Raw genomic sequence first — 17,101 nt, 5'->3', positions numbered from 1 at the left:
TATACTGGTTGAACCAACACTCGGAGGAAAAACAGCAAACTAAGGGGGCCCTTTCAAACATTAGAGTCAGGCGTTTTACAAGACTTGAATACACAGCGGGTAGTGTTGGTGAACTGTGGCCAGTGCAGCGTTACCTGTGTGGAAGGGTCCTTACCTAATCGGTTTCATTCTACTCCCAAAAGTTAATAAAGCCCGTCTACTAAAAAGAGTTGTTTTTACAGAAAGACTCCATTATCTTCACTTTGTTAGATGTTATTCCTGTTTTGTACATAAAATAATGATCATTTTGACCTGACAATCTTGCACTTCTGTCCATACTGACAGAAACAGCACATTTTCACTTTGGGGAGAAGTAGTTATAAGCTAACAAAACAACCTTTTAATTAGTACTACTAGTCTAGACTATTCTTGGGGGTTACTGAAGAAAGCCTGCTCAAAAAGCTGGGTTTGCTTTTGCCCTCATATTTTAATTGTCTTCATTGCAATGTCTTTGTACCTCGGTTTCTCCACCTATGAAATGAGTACAGCCATATCTGTCCCTGGAAGAGGTGAGTCAAAAGACTTGAAAAAGACAGGCATCGTTTGAAGGCAATATAGTTTTATTATTTTAAAATATCAATATATGTCTTGCAAAGAGCTGCTAAAAGCTAGTTTTTTGGCATGTGATTTTTTCATTAATATATTCTGTAGATAAGGAAAATACCATCCTTAAAACTTAAATATATGCCCTGTTGTACAGAATTCAAGTGAAGACAGCTTAATACATATATATACACATAAGTAATTACAGATATGTACATGTACATGGATTAGTATACATATATTTCCTAGCTCTGTTTGGTGGAAGGGTCTCGAAGCAGTGACACCCCAGTAGAAACAAGCTATCCACTGTCCAGATCTTGGTTTCTAAGTGCCATTGGAAACCATTCTTCAATCAAAGTAACCTTTGAAAAGATGCTGATTCTAGTGCTGGGGCGGGGAATATAGATGATGAGCCCGAAGCAACTTTCCTACTTTCTGGCTAGAAAGTATGGAGATGCTCAAAAGTTAAAAGGAAGGTGCAGGTCAAAGACATACAGAGTCAACCTGACCTGATTCCCAACAGCCAAGCTGGAAGGATTTGTATATATTACCCAGAGTACAAAAGAAATAAGCATGAATCCATACTAATACAAATAACTGAATAATAAGTGGGTGAGGGGGAGATTAACAAGAATTTCAAGTAGTATATCTAGATAAAATTCCTTATCAAAATGTGGAATGTAATCTTGCCCATCCCCCACCTACCACAACCAGGACTTGGTGACTGGTTTCCAAAGAACAGAAGCATAGGAAGGGAAAAAATAGTAACTTTAGAGTGGAGAAAACTAACGATTACTACCTTAACCAAATGTCTAGAGTTAACCTAACGAGCTGGTAACAATCAACAACCAATATGATTTGATGAGAAGAACTGGTCAACTCTTGGTTTTCTTGCTAAAAATCTATAACCCTAGTCCAAACACAAGGAAAGACTAACCCAAATTGAGGGACATTCTACAGGATACCTGACTGGTACTTCTCAAAACTGTCAAGGTTATGAAAAATAAGGAAAGACAGAGGAACCATCACAGACTAGAGGCTAATTAGACATGATGACTAACTGCAGCGTGGTATCCTAGAGTGGATCCTGGAAAAGAAAAATGCCATTAGTGGAAAAACTAGTGTAAGTCAAATAAAGTCTGCTGCTGCTAAGTCGCTTTAGTCATGTCCGACTCTGTGCAACCCCACAGATGGCAGCCCACCAGGCTCCCCCATCCCTGGGATTCTCCAGGCAAGAACACTGGAGTGGGTTGCCATTTCCTTCTCCAAAATAAAGTCTAGAGTTGCATTAATAGAACCAATCAATGTTGGCTCCTTAGTTAACATTAGGGATAAAGTGTATATGAGAAGCCTCTATACTATCTTGGCAACTTTTTGGTAAATCTAAAATTATTCCTAGACAAGTTTTTAAAAATCTGAACATAAAAGCTGCTTCTACTGATATCTGTACATTTATGATAATGAATTAAATATTTTACAAAGACATTCTGACTTTGTCCTCTTGAGAAAGCCAAGGTTGCCAAGAAAATCCATGAATCTATTGTAAGTTTAAAGCTACCTGGTCAAATATTGCTGACTGGAGTCTAGTTTGCTTACTTAGTCCTGAGGGACACACTCGCTTTGTTTAACTGAGGACATCTGTTAGCAGAAGAGCGCCATCATCTCAGTTGGGGAAGCTATCAAGTTCTTAGCAATGACATATATTCCAAGTTAGGAAATGTGGTCTTTTTCCAAAACATATTTTAGTTCTCAATGATTTAAAAAGAACCATTTCCCCTGCTATTATCTTTCTCTGACTTTCCAAGTGGTTTATCTTAATAACTTTGGCCATAGGTTACCCAGAAGACATACACAGCTCGGGCTAGGGAAAGTCAACAGCCAGTGGTAAGCAAAAATGTTAGAGGGACACAGCTGAGCTTTCCAAGGGGCTGAAGAGATTTTCAGAGGCAGCTAAAGTTCTGGAATTTGCTCTTAAATATGCGTTACTAATTTTCAGCACAAATTGAGCTCTATAAAAGACAGTTTTTTCTATCTTGTTTTCCCATCTCTTTTGATTCCACAGTTAAAGACTTAAAAAACAAAACTGAACAATATCAAGAACAATTTTGTTAAGGCCGCTATTAGTAAAAGGTTTATGGTCTTTTAAAAATATCCCCAAATCTATTATGAAGACCAAGTACTAAGGAGTAAATACCAAAGCATAATAGATTATATTGCTCTGATGTGTGTTAAACAACTCATCATTCTGTCTTACTGAATCCATCTTTTCTCCAATAGGCAAAGGTTATAGCAAAATATGGCATTTGCCATGAGTGGTTCATAAAATGGGAATGGCTACGCTTCTGAATTTTGTTCATGTCATCTTATAGGCACATTACATTAATACCTAGATATGCTAGTTTTGCTTCCTAAGAGGTCCCAGCAGATGGTTCCAGTTTTACAAGAGAAACAGACATACCCTTGTCCTTGTGACTAGTCCCATCAGTCATAGAAATGTGGCTTATTCATTGTGTTTCAGTGGATTATGGAAAAACTGTACAGTATGTGTTAATTAAAAGAGCAAAAATAAAAGTCAGCTCCTTCTGGGCATATATGTATATTTTAAATTTTATGGAAAACAAACATACTTCTAAGTGAAGACTTCACCATATTTCCAAATAAGATAATGTTGAACATACCTTATCATGAATTTCACGTTTGACCTTATTTTTTGGTAAATACAGTTGTGAAAATCGAGTCATACTCTTTCTTTAAAAAATTCTCCCCTTAACATGCACCGCTTTCTGTGACCGGTCAAGACAATGCGGCATACTAAGGCAGCAACGTCTGGGAAGATAACCTGCATTTGCTTCTTTAGTTTGAAGTTTTAATGTCAAAGTAAGGTCTTAAAATAATCCTTTCACGAAAATAAGGCAACTTTAGGCTGTAAAAACGTTAGCTCTTTGTCAAAGGTTATCTTCTTCTGTCCTCATCTGTTGTCACCACTTGGCAGCATCTTCTTCAAAGATCGGTTTTTTCTTCGTAGCGACACCTACACGCGGCTCGTTGGCTGTCCAAGTACGGCTTACAGCCTAAGTGTATAACGCTGTCAAACAAGAGTTCCACGGTGGTTTCACAGGCTGCAAAGTAAGAAAGTGCCATCACTGTTGGGCAGCTGCGAAGCATCACTTGCTCTTCACATATATTACATGTTTCAGCCCAGTGCCAGGCACAGCCTTGGTGGACACTTAAACCTATTTAGGTGAACGTCTTCCCAAGCTCTCGCAAACTAGTCACATACATATACATACACAGACTTTTCATTTCAGTCTCTTCACCTGTATGTTTTCTTTGCATGCAACTATTCAAGCCAACTTTTTGTACCAGACAATGAGTCTCTCTCAGTAGCACTGATCGCTCATCACTGTTAATTTCCCTTGTATCTGAAAAATATCATTAACAGAGAAGCCTGATGACACTTTTCAGTTTGCACTTTAAGGAGCGACTTTTAGGTGCAGAAAAGAATGAAGGTTAAGAATGGAGACACCTCAAAACACTTAATTATAAGCCAATAGCTTTTAATGGTCACACACTTAAGATGCTTAAAGTAGATAGACCTCAATCTCTCTCTCTGACCAATATCCAAATGTGGCTAGGGAGGGGAAACACAGGAATCGAAGGTGTTTTTCCTCTGGTGGGAATTCTTAATTTTTTGAAAGACTGTAAGAAAAGACAATAGATTTAACTTTTCTTATTCTAAGAAACCTAGAACACCCAGGTAGGATGATCTATTTTTTAACATATTTTTAAAAACCTGTCTTGGCTGCGCTGGGTCTTCGTTTTTGTGCACCGGCTTTCCTGAGCCTCAGGGAGTGGGGGCTGTGCTTTGCGGCGGCGCATGGGCTTTCTCGCTGCAGTGACTTCTCCCGGAGCCCAGAATGGGCTCGAGGGCAAGCGGTATTCAGTAGCTGTGGCTCGCGGGCTCTAGAGCACAGGCGCTAGCTGTGGCATGTGGGATCTTCCCAGACCAGGGCCCAAACCTGTGTCCCCAGCATTGGCAGGCGGACTCATCCACCGCACCACCTGGGAAGTCCACGATTACCTTAATATACTTACAGAGACATGGCACAGAGTGATTTTTAGTTATTCAAATACTTCTAGTTTCCAACATTCAGGTTAAGAAAGAAACTTTTCATTACAAATTCTTGGCATTTTCAAAGTTTCCAAAAGACTGTATTCCATTCAGGAATATAACTAACTGCAGAAGTGTAAAGGTTATGATTATTAAATAGGAGATTGCAAGGAAACTGGTTTCATCATTTAACAGTATATCCTTTGGTCAGAAAGCAGAAATGGCATGTATCTGTGCTTCAGCTGGACAACTAGTTTACCTTAGCCAAAAGCATTTAAAGGGATTCAGAGAGAGTGAGTTCAAGCTTCACTTCGAACAGAGATTTCCTCCTTCTTATTACTTCCTAGTTATTACTAATAATAGGATTTCAAAATCCAAGACACCTCTGAGACTTGGGGAATACTGGAGTAAACAGATGTATGTAACTTGGGACAAGTTACTTCTTTCTGAACCTCAGTTTCTTTCCTTTAGAAAGGGGCATAATGCCAACTAGTACTTTGGGTTTCTGTGAACATCAATGAAAACATGTCTCAAGTATCTAGCACGGTATCTTATGGAAAATGCTTAAAAATGGCAATTTCCTTTCCTGCCTCTTCTTATTGCCCTTCCTCTTGTTATTTCAGTGTATGGTATATTCTTTGGCTTGTCAGTGGAAAAAAAAAAATCTTGTTAACTACTGGTATTTGTACAGCAATGTGTATTTCTACAAATAGCTCATTTTACCCTTAAGACAACTCTACAAGATGGGTATTATCATTCTCATTCTATAAATGAGGATACTGAAACACCCAGTCATCTTTGCTGACTCTGCAATAACCATCACCATGAATAGGACTATATGCTGAGCCCCGTGAATCCACTTAGCAAATCACTGAGCCTGGGGGTGGGTTTTGAGGACCTTCCCAACACAGAGACAGAGTTAAGATGCAGATCTTTGGAACTTCCTACTCCAAATCCACTGTGCCATACTGGAATCTTCACTGGATCCAGAGTTTCAAACTTCAGGCTCCGGATAATTAGGACTATACTACAGGGCACAAGATCTTGGATGAATTCTTCTCTGCCTCACACACCCTCCTCCCAAGGTTTCCTACCACTTTTTGCTTCTGTGACTGTAAATCATTTTAGATGACAAAATCATCTCGGGAAATTGATAGGACTATGTCACAACAGATAAGGTAATACAGAGTGAGAGATTTCTGTCAGCAAATCTGATACGAATACACACTCACCCTCATCGCATGAAATCAGCCTTACCCTGCACGTGCTGAGCCAGTCCCAGTGTTTTCTGCACATCTCTGCAAATCTTGGACAGGCAAGACTGAAACGCCTCGTCACAGTCGTTTTTGCTTTTGCCGCAGGTCTCATAGCACCGGTCATGTTGGTTGCAGCACTTTGTCAGGGAAGGGATGCCGATGTTAAGCTGAAAGCGATATTTGGATGGATCATTGTTGATGAAATTCAACCTTTCTCTGAAGTAGTACATTCAAAGAGACTTAGAAATCCAAGACTGTTGTACAGATAATTTTCAAAATTTGTTTCTGCCTCCAAATGTTTTTCAGGTTAAATCTCTCTCCATTACTCTCACTTGCATCCCCCATGTTACTGCGTCCTCTCCCTCGAAACCGTGCCCCAAAGCTCCCTATTTTGCCATCTTAGAGTATTTGCAGTCATCTGCTGATAGCAAACACAATTTCCAAGACATAAAACATAGTTTTAAAAACAAAAAGATAAAGAAAAGAACTTTAGAAGATTTTTGCAGGGGCTACACAAGTATGATTTTTGGCCATTCCAAAGTATTTTGTGCCTCCTCCCTCAATACAATGTTGGTGTTACTCACTCAGTTGTATCCGACTCTGCGACCCCATGGACTGTAGCCCGTCAGGCTCCACTGTCCATGAGAGTCTCCAGGCAAGAATACTGGAGTAGGTAGCCATGCCCTCCTCCAGGGGATCTTCTGACCCAGAGATGGAACCTGGGTCTCCTGCATTGCAGGCAGATTCTCAATACAATGTCCTTTTTATGAAATGTCACTGACAACGTCTAAGCTCCTACAACTGAATTTTTTTTTTTTTGGTTTTTGTGTTTAATCTTTAAGTGTTCACCAATTCCCTAAAGATATTATTATTCCTTTGAATTCACAGTTATCTTCAACTATTTTAAATAATTTTATATGCAAAACCTTTGTGTCCAGGAATCACTTTCATAAAACATTTTCTTCCCATAATATTGGCTCAGATTCAGCCTCCCTTATAACAAACGCACAGCTATCCCACTCAGTCTAGTTTCAACACATACCATACTATACTTTCCTATAATTTTCCATCCTAAGTAGTGTTACTTCTATACTCCAAACTTTTCAATCATATTTGTGACAGAAAGGAAATATCATTTAAATGGTATTAACATCTACAGGATTAGAAAAAAAAAACACATGACTTTTACATTATTTAGTTTCATTAGAACTTATTGTGTTATAGTTATAAAAGATCACTATTGTAACAAACAAAATTATTGCTGAACCTGAGAACACACTGATGGTTTATCAAGTGTTACAAAGACTACCAATCATAAAAACTTAGAAATAAAAAATAATATTTACATGAACACCAAACAGTGGGGAGCCACATCCATTCGGCGGGGAGGGTTTATATCCATAACGTGGGAAAGGCTTAGATCCTATAAAATACAAATGTTATAAACATTAATTTTCAAATATGTTAGAAAATACACAGTTTACAATATGCTGGACTAGCCTTGGAAATATTTACTGTTTGATGCTGACATAAGTGAATATGTGTTAAACTGGATGAGCATTAAAAATGCTGATTTGTCTACCAAATTACTTTTACTCAAGCAAAATAAGTACAAATGTATAGATGTACACATAGATGGCAGTTCATAAAGTGTTCTCACAGTTTATTTGTAATTCCACATCATACGCACAAATAAATCCTTATTCTGGACTCCTATTTCAGAGCTTACAGGCCAGACTGGGTCCATATGTATGACACATAAATCCAACCTATTTTCCTGCACGTTCTAATGCTTATATTTTTAGGTTAAAATCTACAGGGCAAGAACTGTATCTTAGCAACCTCAGTCACTGTTCCATTGCACGCAAACCTCCATAACTACCGTGTGTGTGTTAGCTGCTCAGTCGTCTGGGACTCTTTGTGACCCTATAGACTGCAGTCTGTCAGGCTCCCCTGTCCATGGGATTTCCCAGGCAAGAATACTGGAGTGGGTTGCCAGTTCCTCCTCCAGGGGATCTTCCCAACCCAGGGACAGAACTGGCATCTCCTAAATTGCAGGCCTATTCTTTACCATTGAGAAACAACCTGAATGTCTATCAACAGATGAATGGATAAAGATGTGCTGCGTAAATACAATGGCATATTCCTCAGCCATAAAAAAGGATGAAATAATGCCATTTGCAGCCACATGGATGGCCCTAGAGACTACCATACTAAGTGAAGTAAGACAGAGAAAGACATATCACTTATATCTGAAATCTAAAAGAATGGTACAAATCAATCTATTCACAAAACAGAAATACTTACAGACTTAGAAAACAAACTTACGGTTACCAAATGGAAAAGGTGTTGGGGAGGGATACACTAGGTGGTCGGGATTAACATACACATACTACTATTAATTGCCAACATCCACTGGATCATGGAAAAAGCAAGAGAGTTCCAAAAAAACATCTATTTCTGCTTTATTGACTATGCCAAAGCCTTTGACTGTGTGGATCACAATAAACTATGGAAAATTCAGAAAGAGATGGAAATACCAAACCACCTGACCTGCCTCTTGAGAAATCTGTATGCAGGTCAGGAAGCAACAGTTAGAACTGGACATGGAACAACAGACTGGTTCCAAATAGGAAAAGGAGTACGTCAAGGCTGTATATTGTCACCCTGCTTATTTAACTTCTATGCAAAGTACATCATAAGAAACGCTGGACAGGAAGAAACACAAGCTGGAATCAAGATTGCCGGGAGAAATATCAATAACCTCAGATATGCAGATAACACCACCCTTATTGCATAAAGTGAAGAGGAACTAAAAAGCCTCTTGATGAAAGTGAAAGAGGAGAGTGAAAAAGTTGGCTTAAAGCTCAACATTCAGAAAATGAAGATCATGCATCTGGTCCCATCACTTCATGGGAAATAGATGGGGAAACAGTGGAAACCGTGTCAGACTTTATTTTTGGGGGCTCCAAAATCACTGCAGATGGTGACTGCAGTCATGAAATTAAAAGACGCTTACTCCTTGGAAGAAAAGTTATGACCAACCTAGATAGCATATTCAAAAGCAGAGACATTACTTTGCCGACAAAGGTCCGTCTAGTTAATGCTATGGTTTTCCCTGTGGTCATGTATGGATGTGAGAGTTGGACTGTGAAGAAGGCTGAGCGCTGAAGAATTGATGCTTTTGAACTGTGGTGTTGGAGAAGACTCTTGAGAGTCCCTTGGACTGCAAGGAGACCCAACCAGTCCATCCTGAAGGAGATCAGTCCTGGGATTTCTTTGGAAGGAATGATGCTAAAGGTGAAACTCCAGTACTTTGGCCACCTCATGAGAAGAGTTGACTCATTGGAAAAAACTCTGATGCTGGGAGGGATTGGGGGCAGGAGGAGAAGGGGACGACTGAGGATGAGATAGCTGGATGGCATCATGGACTCGATGGACGTGAGTCTGAGTGAACTCCGGGAGATGGTGATGGACAGGGAGGCCTGGTGTGCTATGATTCATGGGGTCGCAAAGAGTCGGACACGACTGAGCGACTGAACTGAACTGATTTGTAAAATAATCAACCCACACCTATGGAACAACACAGGGAACTCCACTCAATACTGTGCAATAATCTATATGGGAAAAGAATCTGAAAAAGAATAGATATATGTACCTGTATAACTAAACATGGATGTGAGAGCTGGACCATAAAGAAGGCTGAGCACTGAAGAACTGACACTTTCAAACTGTGATGCTAGAGAATTCTTGAGACTTGGATCTGCAAGGAGATCCAACCAGTCAATCCTAAAGGAAATCAACCCTGAATATTCATTGGAAGGACTGGTGCTGAAGCTGAAGCTTCAATACTTTGGTCACCTGATGCAAAGAGCTGACTCACGGGAAAAGACCCTGATGCTGGGAAAAACTGAGGGCGAGAGGAGAAGGGGGCAACAGAGGATGAAATGGCGGGATAGCATCACTGACTCAATGCACGTGAGTTCGAGGAAACTCAAGGAGACAGTGATGGACAAAGAAGCCGCATACTGCAGTTCATGGGGTCGCCGAGAGCCAGACACAACTTAGTGACTGAACAATGACAATAACTAAATAGCTCTGCTATATACCTAACACAACACTGTAAAGCAACTATACTCAAATATAAAATGTAAAAATTTTTAAATAAATAAAAGAGTTGAAGAAAAAGAAAAAAAGGTTAATTTGATATGGATACCAAGATTACAACCGTATTAATACTATTTAAATGCTGTTATAAATGGTATTATAAGCTGCTGAACATTTAAAGTACTTAGCATTTCTACTGGGTGCCAGTTTATACTAAGTGCCATGAATTAAACTGTGTTTCCCCGCACCCAAATTTATATGCTGCAGCCCTAACTACCAATGCATTTGGTGATAATGCAAAGTAATGCATAATTACTTTGGGAGGTAATTATGTTTAAACGAGGTCACAAGGGTAGGGGCCTCACGACGGGATTGGTACCCTTTTAAGAAGAGGCCCAGAGAACTTGCTTTCCTTGCACTCCCCGCCTCCACCATGCAAGAAGGCTGAGGTCTGCAAGCCAAGACCTCTCCTCACCATAGAGAAGGATTGGCTCAACCCTTATCTTGGACTTTTTAGCCTTCAGAACTGTAAGAAATAGTCTCCTGTTGTTTATATCACCCAGTCTGTGGCATTTCATTATATCAACCTGAGCAGACTAATACACAGTGCAAGTAAAAACTCAACAGCAGAAGAAACAACATGAGTCAAACCCAAATCCATAATGCGCTGCGGTCACTGTCCCCTAAAATATATAAGCAGAAATTACAAATGATAATTTCTCAGCATTTTTGTACAGAAAGCTAACGGGAAAATGGGCTACGAATAAGAGTTTTAAAAACAAATCAAACCCACTTCGCACAACTACATACAACTACTATTCACTGATCTCATTTTTTAACTCAACAACTGCCCTTATCTTGATGCTTTACATTTCATCATCTGTATGGGCAGTTGAAGTCTAAAGATCCACCTGGACTAAGACAATGATAGTTCTTTTCTACATATTTTTCTAAATTTGGTTTAATAACAGACCAATGCCTTTCACCTGAAAGACACTGAAACAGATGAGAGGCTTAAGGGGAAGGCTGTTGGGTCTCAAAAAGCTTACTACTCCCTTTTGTAGGAAGCACAGTACAGAACTCCAACCTGTTTTCTCAAACACTTGAGAATTTAAATTTCTGATTATTAATCTCCAAAAAGCCCTAATGCCACTTTTCCCCCCTAGTACACTCACTCTCCTATTTTCTTCAATCTCCAGTACTTCCTGGGGAAATGGCAACCCACCGCAGTATTCTTCCTAGGAAAATCCTATGGACAGAAGAGCCTGGTGGCCTACAGTCCATGGGGTTGAAAAAGAAATCGGACATCACTGACCAACTAAACAACAACAACCAACATTTTCATTCCCACCTTCTCACTCAGCAGATTACTTCTATTCCTTCTTCACTGAGAAAAGCAAGGAATGAGAAGAGAACTTGCACATTACCCCAAGCAGTATCTGTGCACGTATACTACACCTTTGTTGCAATTAACAGAGAAATGCCATCACTGCTCCTGGCCAATCTATTTATGTACTAGAACTCACTCCTCAGAGTTCTTTCCACAGAGCAAAGATAAAAATGAATGCAACAAATCTGTGCCCTTTAATTCAACACCTCTTCCGCCATTAAGTCTTTTTTTGTTTTGTTTTAAAGGCTCCCTTGACTTCTTTATTGCTGCTGCTGCTATGTGACTTCAGTCGTGTCTGACTCTGTGCGACCCCACAGATGGCAGCCCACCAGGATCCTCTGTCCCTGGGACCCTCCAGGCAAGAATACTGGAGTGGGTTGCCATTTCCTTCTCCAATGCATGCATGCATGCTAAGCCGCTTCAGTCGTGTCCAACTCTGTGCCACCCCATGGACAGCAGCCCTCCAGGCTCCTCCGTCCACGGGATTCTCCAGGCAAGAATCCTGGAGTGGGTTGCCATGTCTTTTATTGCTACATCCCTTAATTACCATGCTCCTCTAGTTTTGAGATTTGTCTGTTTCTATTTGGTTCTGATAAGATCACTCACATTTCAAAACATAGGAAAGGTTGAAACACTGTTCCAGGGAGACTTCTTGAGTAACAGCAATTAAAGAACAATTTTCATCATGTCAGAATTATTAATTTGGTGATTTGGAGCCTATGAGTCCTGAGCAGACAGTACTTACTAAGACACAAAAAGATTTTCACTGAAACATACCATTTCCTAAATTCTCAAGTTCATTTATGTTTTTACGCTGGAAACTTTGCTCTAAACAGTAAATTTAGTGAGGATGTGGAAGAGGTTTAAGTAAAAGGGAAGATTAAAACAATATTTTTAATAAGAATAGTATCCATGGATCCTAGAGATCGTCACACTGAGTGAAGTCAGACAGATAAGGAGAATTAGACACCCCTTATACGTGAAATCTAAAAAGAAATTATACAGATGAACTTATTTACAAAACAGAAACAGATTCACAGACTTAGAGAACTATATATGGTTGCTGGGGGAAAGGGCAGGGTGAAGGAATAGTTAGGGAGTTTGGGATGGTCATATACACACTGCTATGTTTAAAATGTCTAACCAACAAGGTCCTACTGTACAGTATAGGGAACTCTGCTCAATGTTATGTGGCAGCCAGGATGGGAGGGGAGTTTGGGGGAGAATGGATACATGTACATGTATGGCTGAGTCCCTTTACTGTCCATCTGAATCTACGGCAACATTGTTAATCAGCTATACTCCAATATACAACAAGTTAAAATAAAAAGAACAGCATGCATTTAACTTCAGAGACATTTTAAACGTAATAAACTCTAGAACCCTTGGCTCATAATCAATTTATGAAGACTGATCCTTCCAACTTTTCCTCTCTCAGTAAATGGCAGCTACAGCCTTCCTTTGGCTCAGGCCAAAACCTACAGAGGCATCCTTGCCCGGCCCTTCAATTCTGGTGCTTTACGCTTGTTGTCCCCTCTGCCTGGACTGTTCTTTCCCTAGCTCATCACAGTGTCACCTTCACCATTTCAGACTTCTTCTAAAGTAGTATCTCATCAGTGAGGCCGTCCCTGAACCTGTTTAAAAGAGTAAACTAACCGCCTCCCAGCACCACCACCGTTGGCTCCTTGCTGCACTATTCTGGAAGTGCTGGCACACTTCAGACCTCCACACACTGCAGACCTGGCTCATTTTACTTAGCCTTTAGTTTACTGTCTCTCTGCACCAGAATTTAATGCCATGGACACGGATTCTGTCAGCTTTATTTCACATTTTCCCCTCATTTTTCTGTCGGTTTTGTTCACTGCCAAATCTCCAGTTGGTAGCACACCTGACATAAACCAGGCACTCAAATATTTGTTTAATGAACGGGGATGACTAAGTAAAACGGTGACGTCTGTCTCCAGAAAAGCAACCATTTAATCTTCAAGCTACTCTCTTATTCCTCCTAACAAGCTCTAAAAGGACAAAAATGCCTTTCCTGATTGAATACTGGTAGTAGCATTCAGGCATATATTTAAGAAGGAATGATATTTAGCAGTGCATAGCATACAACATACAATTCATTCTTTACCTCCATTAACAGAAAAGCAGAAATTATGACTGCATGTTACATCATGCTTTCACATGACAGAGTCCCTTTAAATTCACCTATGTATAGTTCAGTTTTACCACTAAAGTCACCCAGTTGCCTTTTACTTTAAGCTACCAAACATGAAATTAACTAGGCCCCACACTTGTCCACTTATATGGGAAACACGGTCTCCCAATTACTCTTAGCATTCTGAATTTCAAAAAAGGAGCCCAAGTACCTCATCTGAACAATTATAGCATTTAGGCATTCAAAAAAGTCAAGGGCTTCAAAAGAAAGATCTCTGCCTGAAATACCAAGTTATCACTAACAATGACACCAAACAAGTTCTCAGATTCAAACAGAATTCAAGTTTAAAAATATGAAAAAGTAAATAAAAAGAATAATATTAATAGCAACCAACAATGAGAAAGCAGGTCACTGACATCTAAAGAAAGAAAATTCCTATCAAGTATTGATAGAATCGTTCTAGAAGAGTCAATCGGAACTCTTTCTCAACAATAAAGTACACCAAAGTCTGTACAAAGGTCGCAATTTATTTTCTGTAGGTTTAAAACTTAAACCAATTCTTGAAAAAGTTATCATAAAACAGCATGACTTGAAAATTCTCCGTATGTTTTGCATAGTCAGCTAATTTAAAGGCTCTAAAATCAGTCTGTTTCACTCCATCCCCATGAAGTGTATGTCACTAAGTTCTTAGGCAATCGTCATCATGCAATTGCAAAAAAAAAAAAAAAAAATGTAATTCAGATGCAATGAAACAGAATGCAGAGTACTCTCAGGCGACCTCTCACATTCTAAAAGCAATGGTGTGAATTTATCAGCAGGTTGCTCAATCACAAGAACGGCAAGATCCTAGCGGTGCTTACGTTTTTCTAAATCCAGGGCCAGAAAGACACCGACAAGGTTCGCCGGACATCTCACACCTCCACGACCCCAGTCCTCCCGACAGCCCCGAACGCATGGGCCCCGCAGGGCCTGGGGTCCCCCTCACCGTCACTGCACTTATACTGGCAAAGCCCGTCCTCGCCTCCCAGGAGGTCCAGGGCGGCGTTCAGGTACATGTCAATCTTGTGAACGCCGTTCCGGATGGTCTTCAGGGTGGCCCTCCAGTCGGTGGTCTGGGCTTGCTCCTGGCACCTCCCAGCGGCGGTCAAGAAGAGGACCAGGAGAACGGCGAGCAGGGCCATCCGCGCAGCGCCAGGCCGCGCCCGGCCCACCCCACGGAGACGTCGGGGCGCCCCAGGCAGCGGCGCGGGTCCGGGGCTAGGCGGGGGCGGCCGGCTCCATGCCCACGCCCCGCGCCCGGCTGGGAGGCGGGGCTCGCCGCGCGCAATGAGCTCTCCCGCCCGGAGACCGTGCCGCGGCAGAGAAGCCGGGCGAGGCGCACGCGCGGACCCGGGCCGGCCGCTGCGCTGTGCGCCTGCGCGGAGCGTGGTGCGTCAGAGGCGCGGGGCAGGTGGGAAGGCGAGTGACCCCGGCTGCCTCCCAGCTGGCGAGGTTCTCCCGAGTGGCCAGGTAGGCGGTACCGCCTGGTGCTCGTTAGTACTACCTTAGGGGTTGGTTGTACTAACTAAATACCATGCCGGGCCCCATATCCCAGACAGGCTGATTAAGTTCATCCCGGAGTCAGTGGGCATTGTTATATTTTGAAAGCTCTTCGGGTAATTGAAGGGTGTAGCAAGGTGGTGAACCCCCGTGACCTCCTCTGACTTGGGGGTGTGCGGCCCAGCCATCCCGAGCCGAGCGACAAGCTATTCAGGGTGTAGACAGCGTCGGAGAAACAAGCCCCCGTAGTCCCTTGCAGAGAGCGTCGCGAGGGGGCCAGCTGAATCTGGGGTTTGAAACCGTGATTCTGCGTGATACATGGGATGAGAGTTCAGATTGGCATCTCCCGGTCTTGGGTCCTCACCGGTCTTCTTGGACTGCGGTGGCCGCGGTTGGCGGATGGGGACTGGAACATGTTAACCAGGCTCTGTGGTGCCTGGCTGACAAATGTAGATGCTGGTTAAGAAATTTTAGAAGAAAATGGTTTGACAATAAAAACCACGAGTTTTCTTCCGTAATAGGGAAGAAGCCATACTATAAACTTGAAAGCATAAAAAAAAAACCCACAATTTTCCTACTGAAGATATGGTGTAGCTTCATGGTTCCAGTGACGTTTCCCTGTATTTTTAATCCCAGCGCAGTGCAGCATCCTGAAATAACAATTGCAGTAGTTTTTACCAGAGCTATAAATACCTAGTTATTTTAGTATCCTGGCAATTTCCAAGAATTTTACAATAAGATCCAGGGTAATACTGCAAGTGTTTAGAATGGATGTGACCTTTATAAGAATTACACCAATAATTCTAGCTTGGCGTTTTGTGTTTGTTAAGCTTCATGAGTTTATAATAAATGTGCAATGCAGAGTTCATAAGAATTGCATGTGTCTATGTTTAGAGCTTACTCTGTGCCAGGCACTTCACAGACTTGCTCTCTTACACTCAAAACAACACTTTTCAGGAATACAGCCTTTGGACAAATTAGAAGCAGAAAAGGGCGTCCCTCCCCGACTGATCTGTGAGCCTACCCCAAGGCTAGGTTACTGGGGAGCAGCCAGGCTTAAGTCTGCCTTCAGATGCTCAGTCAGCCAGGAACCTCAGGGCTGTGATCAACTCGAACCACAGTGGAGGAAAAGGAGCAACGTGCTTGACGGGTATTAACCTTTTTACAGTAGGGGAGTTGAAGTGCCTACAGAGAAGTCATGTGGTAGGATCCAGTCAAATCAAGGCCTCTTTCACATCAGTTGCGGAATGAGAGCAGAGTCCTAACCAGGGGACCGCCAGCAAATACCCAAGACCTCTTTCTGCCGTCACAAGATGTCAAAGATTTTTTTTTTTAAATTAATTTTTGGACAGCACATTTCAAGAGCTGGGAAAAGGAAACACAGAGTTCTTTTTTGGTCTGCTTTCTGAAGCTTTGGGTTTCTCATCTCTAAAGTGTGGGTGTTGTCCTACAGTACCTCTGAGGTCCCACCTAGCTCCCTTGACCAGGCTTGGTCCTTTCAGAGAAACTTGGTGGTATAGGAATAAGTCTTCACAAAGAAAAGACAAAATATAACAATGTTACCTGGTTCCAGCCCTGTTATAGATGCCCCAAGTCTCTCCTTTATACCTTTTCTGTATATGTATTCCTGGTAATCTCACCTAATTTCTTATACTCTAAATGCAACCTCAGGTTTCCCAGGGTGCTCAGTGGTAAAGAATTCACCTAGGAATGCAGGGAGACATGGGTTCACTCCCTGGGTTGGGAAGATCCCTTGGAGAAGGAAATGGCAAGGTATTCTTGCCTGGGAAATCCCATGGACAGAGAAACCTGGTGGGCTACAGTCCATGAGGTTGCAAAAGACACGGCTTGGCAACTAAACAACCAATACAGCCCCAGCTCTGCGAATTCAGATTTTGTCCTCTTTGTCTCAGCTTTCCTTAGGGGTTAAATCCTGAAACTCCATTTCCTCTGGCTGA

General features: G+C 41.6%; 1 protein-coding gene across 2 annotated transcripts; it reads right to left on the bottom strand.

Annotated features, from left to right (window-relative positions):
• PLA2G12A (phospholipase A2 group XIIA) lies at window positions 581-14,976 on the bottom strand. Of its 2 annotated transcripts, XM_018049225.1 has the most exons (5): window positions 14,590-14,976; window positions 7,296-7,372; window positions 5,951-6,116; window positions 3,900-4,004; window positions 581-3,701 (listed from the first exon to the last, which is right to left on the bottom strand). In XM_018049225.1, the coding sequence occupies exons 1-5, from the start codon at window positions 14,783-14,785 to the stop codon at window positions 3,583-3,585; spliced, it is 663 nt and encodes a 220-aa protein (XP_017904714.1). In that variant the 5' UTR covers window positions 14,786-14,976; the 3' UTR covers window positions 581-3,582. The 2 variants fall into 2 exon arrangements, with proteins under 2 accessions (XP_017904714.1, XP_013819924.1); XM_013964470.2 differs by lacking the exon at window positions 3,900-4,004 and having other exon boundaries at window positions 14,590-14,965.

This window comes from Capra hircus, chromosome 6 (genome assembly GCF_001704415.2).
Source record: "Capra hircus breed San Clemente chromosome 6, ASM170441v1, whole genome shotgun sequence".
Lineage (NCBI taxonomy): Eukaryota > Metazoa > Chordata > Mammalia > Artiodactyla > Bovidae > Capra > Capra hircus.
The sequence above is the reverse complement of the archived record's forward strand: the minus strand, read 5'-3'. Positions and strand labels throughout refer to the sequence as shown.

Bases quoted from the DNA above. Each gene is read 5' to 3' on its own strand.
- PLA2G12A (XM_018049225.1), bottom strand. From the start codon at position 14,785: ATGGCCCTGCTCGCCGTTCTCCTGGTCCTCTTCTTGACCGCCGCTGGG. The intron at 4,005-5,950 runs GTAAGGCTGATT...GATATTTTTCAG, and splicing joins ACTGGCTCAGCACGTGCAGG to ATACAAGGGAAATTAACAGT. The intron at 3,702-3,899 runs GTGAAGAGACTG...CTTACTTTGCAG, and splicing joins CATGCAAAGAAAACATACAG to CCTGTGAAACCACCGTGGAA.